At 65.4% G+C, this 10,422-nt stretch overlaps 2 protein-coding genes across 2 annotated transcripts in view; one reads left to right on the forward strand and one right to left on the reverse strand.

The window, feature by feature from the left end:
- The window catches only part of PFL1_06946 (uncharacterized protein), a gene marked incomplete at both ends in the record, with an annotated part of 3,546 nt that extends 783 nt beyond the window's left edge, over positions 1–2,763 (reverse strand). The window contains 2 exons of the mRNA XM_007884155.1: positions 178–467; positions 609–2,763. Coding sequence (XP_007882346.1) covers positions 178–467; positions 609–2,763 — 2,445 coding nt within the window. The remainder of the gene's footprint in view (positions 1–177; positions 468–608) is intronic.
- Positions 2,764–4,844: 2,081 nt separating this feature from the next.
- Positions 4,845–9,248, forward strand: PFL1_06526 (uncharacterized protein; the record flags this gene model as incomplete). Its single annotated transcript, XM_007884070.1, has 10 exons — positions 4,845–5,241; positions 5,334–5,510; positions 5,611–5,618; positions 5,772–5,885; positions 6,004–6,102; positions 6,194–6,362; positions 6,701–6,786; positions 6,901–6,962; positions 7,063–8,962; positions 9,066–9,248. 10 exons carry the CDS (start codon positions 4,845–4,847, stop codon positions 9,246–9,248), a joined length of 3,195 nt encoding a protein of 1,064 aa, XP_007882261.1.
- Between the last annotated feature and the right edge of the window lie 1,174 nt (positions 9,249–10,422).

The raw sequence follows: 10,422 nt of genomic DNA on the forward strand, positions 1-10,422 counted from the left end.
CCAGCGAAGGTCGCCCTTGGCAATGCGCAGCAGATGCGCCTTGCGCTGCTTGGCGTCCCGGTCGGCGCTGCTGCCTTCGCGCGACGCCGAAAAGGTGTGCTGGTGGCCGCCGCCGCCGCCGCCCTCACCTCCTTGGTCGGGAGCCGCTCGGGCCGCCCCTGCCGCACCACCGTCGACGAGGTCATCGAGGAAGGGCAAGCTGCCCGTCAGCATGGCGTAGAGGACCACGCCGAGCGCCCAGGCATCCGTCTTGCGCCCGTCGTATCGCTTGCCGATGATGAGCTCGGGCGCGGCATACTCTTCCGAGCCGCATCGCGTCTCGAGCGACGGCTGTTGCGGATCGATGAAGCGCGACAGGCCAAAATCGGTCAGCTTGACCAGCGGGCCTTGCGGCAGCTGCGACGGCTTCAGCAGGCCGGGTCTCGCGTGGTCCGTCGCCTGAAACAGCGACGTCGTCAGCAAGATATCTGTTGATGGTGGCGAGGAGCAATTTGGGAGATTCACGACCATGACAAGGAATGGGGCAAAGGGCTCGGAAGGTCAGCAAAACGTTCATCGTCATGCCAATCACCGGCGAGGTCAAGGAGGAACCGCCCCGAGATACCTACTCTCGAGCTTGATGTCGCGGTGAACGAGATTGACGTTGTGCATCCAGCCGACGGCGTTGGCCAGCTCGCAGAAGATCCGGCGGACGAGCCACTCGCGCTGCGCCATGCGCTCGTGATGCTGCGCGAGCAGCTCAAACAGCTCGCCGCCCGACACGTGCTCGAGCACCAGCGTGTGGTGGAGCGGCGTGCTGAACGCCTCGACGAAGCGGACCAGGTTGGGGTGGGAGATGTGCTTGAGCACTTCAACCTCGCGCACCCAGCTCACCTTGAGCCGCTCGTTCTGGCTGCACGGCTCGCGGTCCAGCATCTTGAGCGCCACCCGCTCGTCGACGGGCGGCGTCCCGTTGCGGACCACTGCGCCAGTTGTGCTCCTGCCGCCGCTTCCTCCTCGCCGTGGTCGGACTGCGCGCCCGAGAACGACCTTGCTAAACGCCCCCACACCGAGCACCTTTTCACTGCGGTACGGCCCGACGATGTCGCCCTCTTCGTCTTCCTCAGCCACTTCCTCGGCATTCCGCCGCTCCTTGGCAGCGGTGGCGCCGGTGGCGCCGGTGAGGGTAGTGGCACTGCTGCTCGAAGCCGACTTTGGCCGTGGCGTGCTCGGCGACGGATCCTTTGTTCGCGACGGGTCCGGGGCCAGCGCGCCTGTCGTGCCGATGATGGGCGCCAGGCTGCCGTCGGATGCATTCTCCGAGGGGCCGTGGGTATGCCGCGAGAAGCGCCCGCCCCGCCGACGTGGTTCGTCTGCAGCTGCGAGTGGCGAAAGCTCGTCGCTTGGACCGCTGTTGCTGGTGCGAGGTGCGTTCGCAGCGGGCACGGCAGCGGCTGCCCGGCTGGTCCCAGGCTCGATATCGAGGCCATCCCGCCCGCTGGGCCCGTGGCCTGTGCGTCTGACCGCTGCCGCCGCTGCTCCTCGAGCGGTCTGATCTGCCGAGATGGCTCGCAAAGATGGCGCAAGGTTGGACCATCCGCCGCTGCCGCTGGCGGCGGTGGCGCCGTTGCTGTCACTGCCGGTATCTGCAGCGTCGGATGAGCTGACAACCCGGTCGCGCCGTGAAGGAGGCGGAGGCAGGGTGGTGGGTGCGCGCGGGTACGTGGACCACGAGGCGCCAAAGAAGGCCGACGTCTTGCTAGGCGTGTCAGGATCGACGGTGCTTGTAGCGCTGGTGGAGCCAACGATGGACGACGACGGCGAGGCGGCGTTGGTGGCGCTGTCGAACTGGCTCTGGCCGCCGGCTCCCGCCGAGAGAAGTCGGTCGAACATCGACGTCTTGCCAGCCTCGGGATCAGCATCGTCGTCGGCGATGACTGCGGGGCTAGGCAGTGGCGAGACGGGCTTGCCCTCAAACTCGTCCCAGTTGCGCCGGCTACGGATCGAGCTAGTCGAACTCAGCTGGCATGCGGGCGTGGCGAGGCTCTGGTCGGCCGGATACGTCGAGCGGCTGCTCCCCTGCCCGATGCCGCCGCCGCCGTCAATGAATGCAGCGTCATCGGTGGCCGTCGAGGCATTGGCGGCATCGTCAAGCGATGCCATAGAGAAGCTGCTGCCTGGACCTGCCTCGCCTTCCCCTCCACCGCCGATGCTGCCAGAGATGGACGAAGAGGCGGCAAAGGTCTGGGACGAACCAGAGCTGTGGCGAGCATGACGCGACCCTGGAGGCCGAGCGCTGGTGGGCGAGAAGAAGAGGGCGTTGCGCGAAGCCGCCTCGACTGGTGGCGGCGGGCGGACGGTGTTGATCCTCGGAACGCTGGGTCTCCGGTCTAGCAAACGACCCGGGCTGCCGCTATCGCCACCGCCGCCGAGGCTCGCCGCGGTCGTGTGAAGATCTGGCATGCCAGCTGGAGCATGTCCGTTGGGTGCCACTACTACCATGCTCGGCGTGGATCTGGGCGGGAAGTTTGAAGCGATCTGGTCGGAGAGAGGCCGCGTGGTGCTGGGCCCGGCGCCCAGCCCATGCTGCGACGAGAAAGCCGCCGACGATGGCGGCAGCGCTGCCGAGGGCGAGCCGGGTGCGGCGATTCCGGCAGCAGCGGCCGCAGCCGATGATGCGTGCCCGGACGATGACGATGAGACCGGACCGGCGCCGCCGCCGCCGCCGAAGGCGCCTGGCGAGCTGCGCGATGCGGGGATGCCGAAATCCACCATGGGTGCCATCGACGACGGACTGCGCCGGGGCGAAGCTTGAGCGAGGGCGGATGACAGGCGAGGCCGGAGGAATGCAACGACGAAGACAGAGACAAGAGCACGGCGGCTACGATGGCACAGGCGGCCAGGTGGCCCTGGCTAGAGGCGTCGAGGTTGCGCTATCGTGTGCCGCTCGGCATCGTCGGCGCCCACAGGGCCGGTCCGAGGATGGAGAAAGCGAAGGCGACACGGAGGGCGGTGGTGGAGGTCTCGGGGGCTAGCCGAGCCGAGCCTAGCAGATGGCAGGCAGCGGCAGGTGACAACGGCAGGGGATGATGTCAAAAGCAGCAGCTCGACGGGATGGGTGGCGTAGTCGTGGTCAGAAGCAGGGGGTTGGCCAGGCGGGGAGGCAAGCCGGTGGCGAGGATAGAAGTCGGCCTCGGCGCGCGTGTTTCGAGGGCCAAGCTAGGCGGCCAGGCCTGGCCAGGATGGCTCCAGTCCAGCCGAGGTCGTCCGTCGTGCGCGGCGCGTAAAGAGCCGCACGCTGGAGGTTAGGCGTGGGCCGGCAGCAGGTGGTAGTGTGTGGCGGGACCGAGCGCTAGACTGGCGTAGCCGGAACCGATAGCGATGGCGTTCGGAAGAAGCGGTGACGGTGATGATGGCGCAGCGAGAGTAGTTAGAGTGGTGGGGGTGGAGCCTGGTGACGAGAGATGAAAGGCGGGAGGCCAGATGCAGGTAGGCCAGGCCAACAAGGCAGGCAAGTCAGAGGCAAGACCCGCGACCCGCGTCCCGCGAGGCAAGCAGGCAGGCCCTGGCCAACCGCGCAGGAGCGGCAGTAGGCCTCTGCCGGCCCGCTTGCCAGGCCTGCCAAAGTGCCAACGCGCTGGCCTAGACCTGCCAAGCGCGCGGCTCTCGCAGAGCGAGCTGGCACATATGCATGCCAGGACCTGCCTTTTGCGTCGGTCAGACCGCCCTCGACGCGGTCTGGCCAAGAGTTGCATCACCACCAAGTTATCGCAAAGCTTCCTGGACGACGTACCCGATCGGGCCTTCGCTGCCGGCCGGGCTGAAGGCATCGCGGCTACCATGCATGCTCTGGACAGGGCACGCTCGAGCGTAGGCGCAGCCGCTAGCATGGAGGTAGGCTGCCATGGCCCTCGTCGACGCTAGGCAGGAGGGCGCTCGGACGATTCGCCAGCCGAGTGTACTACAGGTGTACTTGGGAGCAATTGAGAGCAAGCAAGAAAGCCAGCAAGCTGATGCTGCTTGCGCATGGAAGCCGGAGCTTCCCGTACAGTGTGAGGGTCGTGTTCTGCGACCATGCATCCATCTGCCTCTTTCTCGTCTCTGCTCGCCTGCGCTGCCGTCATGTGCATGCTGGCTCTCACTTCTCGCCTGCTGAGAATTGCCGCGCAGGCCCATGTCCGGCGGCAACCTGATATTCTTATCCGCTGGCGTTCGGGCTGGCCGTACTTTGGTCGCTGGATCCGTCGGGCAAGCCTGGAGGCGATCCAGCATCACGGCCCTCATAGCATGTCGACCACTCTTGCTGCATCGCTCGCCTCACACCGCATATTTGCAGCTTCGTCGTGCACAGAGGCCTCCCACCCTGGCACTCCTCGCGCGTCTGGACGCGATACCTGGCCGGACGACACGCCGAAGATACGTCGAGGGGTGAGGATGGGCCATCGGAGGAACCGAAGGCCCGACAGGTCGGCCACGCCTGACCTCCTCGGATTGTAGCCGTGGGCGGAGGTGATCCGAAGGCGTGGTCTCAACGCGGCGGCGATTGACCACCTCGACGAGCCCCTGGCCTCCCCACGAGAGACCACGCAAACGCAGCGCCATGCATGGTCAGGCGCACAGCCACAATGGAGGCATTCGGGCCCAGTACGGCTCGGTCCGGCCCTCGCTACGACTGCGCCTACGTCAAGACGGCCGGTGGGCCATAGGCTAGCACAGGCCTGGCTGTAGACACGGTCCAGACGACGAGCCTCAAGCCGTTGCTTTAGGCGTGTTCTGCACCTTGCCTTCCAGCCACCACCCGCTCGTCTTCCAAGCTCGCAGGTCATCCCGTCTGGACTGGGCCTGCCGGATCTCTCAGCGCACAGATGCGACCGCTGCCTCCACCGCCCTTCCTCGACGCAGCAGAAGACGCCGGATTCGACTTCGATGCCGCGGCGCAAGCATTCGCCATCGATCTCGACGGCACGCAGGCACCCGGCGGCCTTTCTGGCCTCGACTTTGACGAGCTCGCGCGCGAGTGCGGCCTCGAGGTCGAGGATGCCGTTCCGTCGGTCTCCCCGCTCGGGCTCGACACTGGCCAAGAGATGGCGCCAGCCTCTCCGTACTCGCTAGAGGTGCCGCCGCGAGTTGCCAAGCCTCCACTGCAATTGGATCCGTGGCGACCGTCAGAGGGTTTGCTCCAGGCACCGGCCACCAGCTGGAGGCTGGGCCTAGACTTTCGCGACGCGCAAAGAGGGCAGAATCCTGAAGAGCATGCGCAAGGTGAGGAAGAGGCGCGGCGATAGCTCGGAGCTGCCGCGAACCACGGCATCTCCACAGGCTGACGGCATCGCAAATCGCCTTTTCCGCCATAGACGTGGTGCCGCCGCAATCTGATGTCGAGCCGACGTTCAGCCAGTTCAAGACGCCGGGCTCCACCGCGTCGAGGATCACAGCCTCGTCAGTCTCTGCTCCTTCCGCCATCCAAGCTCGCCGTGTCCCGCAGACGCCCGAAGTGGCGGGCGTGCGCCTCTTTCCCGTATCGGCCTTACGTAAGTGGCAACACGTGGCGAAGTGGATGCCATGAGCATGGCGTAGGCTATCGCTTTGACAACGGTTCATCTCACGTCCCCCATGGTCCCCACCGGACAGCGGACAGCGTGAGGGCGCTGTTTCCCTTTCCTCTGTTCAATGCCATGCAGTCTACCTGCCTACCGACGGTGAGGGGCGGTGCATGGCACGACCAGAGGAACACGGCACGGAGCGCCAAGCTCTGACCATCGCTTCTCTCGCCGACTTCGCTCGCTCGCTAGATACTGCACAGCGACCAGCACATTGTCGTTTCGGCGCCGACAGGCTCAGGCAAGACCGTCATCTTTGAGCTGGCCATTCTTCGGATGCTGCAGAGCGGTCCGCCGGAATCAAAGGTGAGCGGCGAAGGCCTTTTCTTCGTTGTGCAAGGGGCGCCTCTCTTGACCCAGCGGCCAGATCACTCTGAAGTCTCGCCTACTATCGTGCCTGCCGCCCACCGTTCACGCACTAAAGGCCGTCTATCTGGCACCCACCAAGGCACTCTGCAGTGAAAAGACCCAGGACTGGACCCGCCGCTTTCAGCACCAGGACTGTCCGGTGGTTGAATTGACGGTACGCCCGTGGTTCCGTTCGTATCTACCTCGGCCGCTTGGGTAAAGCTGAATCCTGGCTGCTTCGACTGCGTCCACGGTCTCCTGCGCAGGGAGACTCGTTTGCCGGGCTGGCGGCGGCGCGCAAGTGTCGGCTGATTGTCTCGACGCCCGAAAAGTGGGACAGCCTGACGCGGCGCTGGCACGACCACTCCCGCATCCTCTCGTCGATCCAGGTGATGCTGCTCGATGAGGTGCACATCCTCAACGAACCGGTCAGAGGTGAGTGCCGGGCGGCCTCTAGACGTAGACGTAGACGTAGACGTCGACATAGGTCAATGCTTCCTGACGCCGCCGCATCTCCCGCGTCCGTCGTCCCCCCTTTTTTTTTTTTTTTTTTTTGGGCTACAGGGCCTCGAGTCGAGGTCATCGTATCTCGAACAAAGACGTATGCCCCTCATATCCGCTTCGTCGCCGTATCTGCAACGTGAGGACTCTCGCCGTTTCCGTGATACGAGGACAACGATGGGGCGAACGATCACTGAGCCTCGCAAGCCCGGACATTCCTCTCAGCATCCCGAATCTCGACGATGTCGCCGCCTGGATCGGTGGTCGGCCAGGGGACAGCTCCAATTCCGCAGCCAATCCCCCGGCGGCCAAGACGTTCAAGTTCGGCGAAGAGTTTCGCCCGTGCCCGCTGCAAAAGGTGCCGAGCGAATTGCATGCTGAAGAGTCCCGCGAGAAACCTTCCGTCCGCTCTGCGACGCTAGCCTGCTCACCTCCCGCTTCGCGACTGCTTGCCCTTCCGACCCTACGCCAGTTTGTCTACAGCTATCCACCCGGCAAGGACGAGTTCAGCTTCCAGAACTCGCTCAATCACAAGTGCGGCGGCCCAGCGAATTTGCGCCTGTTCCGCAGCCTGGACATTGGCTGACTCGGCTCGCAGCCTCCCATCCGCCTGCTTGCGCAACCCTGACGGCAGGCTGTACGATCTGATCCTGCGCCATAGCAGGGGACGCCCGTCGCTCGTCTTCGTCTCGACCAGAAAGGCGACTGCACAGGCGGCCGAGATCATCGCCGAACGCTACCGCAAGACTGAAGGCGAGCTCAGGGATGGGGCTCCGGCCGGCTTGCCATGGCCGAAGCCTCGGCCCACTTCGCGTGCACCGAAGGCCGCCTTCGCAGATGCCGCGCTTGACCGCTTGGCGTCGCTAGGGATCGCCTTCCATCACGCTGGCCTCTCGTACGAAGACCGCAAGGAGGTCGAGCGACGATTCCTGTCCGAAGAGATCCGAGTGCTCTGCAGCACCTCGACGCTGGCCACGGGCGTCAATCTGCCGGCCTACTGTGTCGTCGTTCGCGGCACCCGCCAGTATGCGGGCAATCAGTGGACCGAGCTGGGCGATCTTGATGTGATTCAGATGATCGGCCGGGCGGGACGGCCCCAGTTCGATCGCGACGGCGTCGCCGTCATCATGTGCGAGAATCCCCAACGGCAGCGCTTTGAGGATCTCGTCGGCGGCGGCCGTGACATCGAATCGACGTTGGGAGACGGCCTGATCGAGCACATCAACGCCGAGATCGGACTGGGCAGCACCCGCGACGTCGGTGAGGTGGAGCGGTGGCTCCGGACGACGTTCTACGCGGTCCGCCTGCGTCGCAAGGCGACCGACGCCGGGGAGGTCGACAACCTCATCTCTCGGGTCTGTGGCGACGCCGTCCGACTCCTTGGCGACCACCGCCTCGTCCAGCGCCATGGTCCGGACTCGGCACGCCTCGAGGCCACTGAAGCGGGCGCCATCATGTCGCGCTACTTTTTGTCGTACGCGACCATGCTGCGTCTGCTCGAGATTGAGCCCCGGCCCAGCCTGCCGCGCATCCTCGAGACGCTGTCGTGCGCCGACGAGTTTAGTGACCTGCGTATCCGTCAGGTGGAGAAGCCCTTCCTTCAAGCGCTCCGCGTGCTGCCGGAGATACGCTTCCCTCCCAAGGCCGTTGGCAGCGTCGCCGACAAAGTCTCGATCCTGATCCAAACCACGCTGGCTGGCATCAACATACAGCCGCACCTCCAGTCAGCCGCCACCTCGGGGGCGACCAGTTTCAGCCCCTTTGCCGAAATCGGCGCCATCTTTCGACACGCCCCACGCATCTGCAAGGCGATGCTGGACCTCGCCCTCGATCGAAGCGATGGCGCCATGGCCAAGGCGACTTTCGAGCTGCTGCGGTCGCTCTGCGGCAAGGCCTGGGACGCCTCTCCGGCGGTGCTCCGCCAGCTTGAGGGAGTGGGCGAGCGCTCGATCAAGGCGCTCGCCGCTGGCGGGCTCGGCACGTTGGCCCAGATTGCCGATGCGGCGCCTCACGACATCGAACTGCTGCTCAACCGCAACCCGCCCTTTGGGTCCAAGGTGATCCAATCCGCACGCAGCCTTCCGCGCTTCGACCTGAGCGTCGTCGAGTGCCAGAAGGCACAGACGGCATCGGCACCGGCACCCCTGGACGACGACATCGACGGCGACGCCGATAGCCGGCCCTCGGTTGTGGTCAACGTCGCCATCACCGTCGGGCTGCGAGACTACGCCGCGGTCAGCAAGCGGAGCCGCACCTCTGGTCTGCCCATCTACGTCTGCGTGTTGACGCTCTCGTCGGACCTAGACCTCTGCAACTTCAGCCGACTTCCCATCAGCAAGCTGTCCGAACCCCGAAGCCTGACCGTGTCGTGCCGACTGAATCGACGAGGTCAGAAGGTGGTCGTGCTCGCCGGCAGCGACGAGGTGGCCGGATCCTTGGTCCGTGCCGAGCTGCGGCCTGATTTGCCGGACTCTGCCTTTCCCGCGCCTCGCGTCTCGCGTTTTGGCGTCGTCGATCCAGATCAGCAGTGGGAGGTGGGTACGCTGCGGCCCCTTGGCCGGAAGCCGCCGGTCTGGCCGTGGATGCGGACCACGAGCTGAACATCCTGCATCTTCGACCTCGGCCTCCACCCGACAGAACGAACAGCTCCTTGAGGGTCTCGACGCCGATACCGACTTTCGCCTCGACGATGTAGACCTGTTTGACGAGGGCGGCCGCACAGGTAAAGCTACTTCGACCACGCCGGTGAGGGCCGGAACGAAAATGTCGGTAGAATCGGAAGAGCTGCCGGAGCGACTGGCGAATGGCAACTACCGGTGAGTTGGTGTTCAGCCTGAATGTCGCTCTTCGCCCTGGGTGGAGCACAGCCGGGCGCTCAAGTCATCCTAGGGCCTGCCTTCCGACGCTTCTACTGCCCGCGACAGCTGCCGACACTCGTGCAAGGGCTCGTGTCGCCACCTCTGTTGTCGAGAGGGGATGCCAAAGCCACCAAAGCGCACCTTGTCGGCCAAGACAGGCCCGTCCCCAGCGCAGACCTCCTCAGCCACCCAGACCGCCGCCTCGACGCCGAACGCACGCACACCGCCAGCCAAGCGTCGCACAGCGGCCGAGGTAGAGCGAAGCGCCCTCGGACTGCTCGACAAAATCGACCGTCTCAACCGCATGGAACAGGAACAGCAACAGGGCGCAACAGACAAGCGAAGTCGCGGTCCGGCAGCCGTTCCGTCCAAGCGCAAGCTTGGAGACTATAGCGACGAGGATGCACGCATCGCGGCGGCTCTTGCTTCCAGCTCGGACGAGGACCTGCCCCTCCGCCTGTCGTCCTTTGCCCGTCGCCCATCCTCTCGACATGAGCACCATGCCGCGACGGGGAGAGCTTCAACGCAAGCAGCGCGGGCCAAGGCAGCTAAAGACACACCACTGCTGCTGAGCTCGTCTTCTGAGCTCGTCGCGGCTGAACCAGCGCTCGTGGATGCAGTAGGAGCGGCCGCAGACGATAGCGCCATCGTGCCTGAAGCGCCGCAGCCGGCCTCTCCGCCTCTCGGATCTCCTACGCCCTCGCCTTCGGCCTCAGACCTGCCTCTAGCTTCGGCTCGAAAGGCACACAGTGACGACGATCAGGCTCACATACCGCCGGAACGAAGCTGTACGCCCGCGGCGCCCGAGGCGCCCGCAGCACCACAGCCTCGGCCCCCTTGGTCAACCGTCATGCCTCTCTCCGCTGATGCTGCCGATGTTCCTCCACGAATCCCGGACCGGACGCTCAACCAGCTCGTCGAAGATCGTCGCACCGAGCTAAGTGCCCGGCTAGCGGCGAGGGATGCGGGAAGCGCTCGACCTACGTCGCGGCTGCCCTCGTCCTTCAGAAAATCGGCCGCGGCCGCGCCGGTGCCCGCGGCTCCTGGGCGCATCGGCTGCGCCGTCGGAGCGCGGCGCCGCTCGCGCTAGCCACGCCACTCCTCAACGCGGTGGGCCGTGCGAGACGCCATTCGCG

This window comes from Pseudozyma flocculosa (assembly GCF_000417875.1).
Source record: "Pseudozyma flocculosa PF-1 unplaced genomic scaffold scaffold00027, whole genome shotgun sequence".
NCBI lineage: Eukaryota > Fungi > Basidiomycota > Ustilaginomycetes > Ustilaginales > Ustilaginaceae > Pseudozyma > Pseudozyma flocculosa.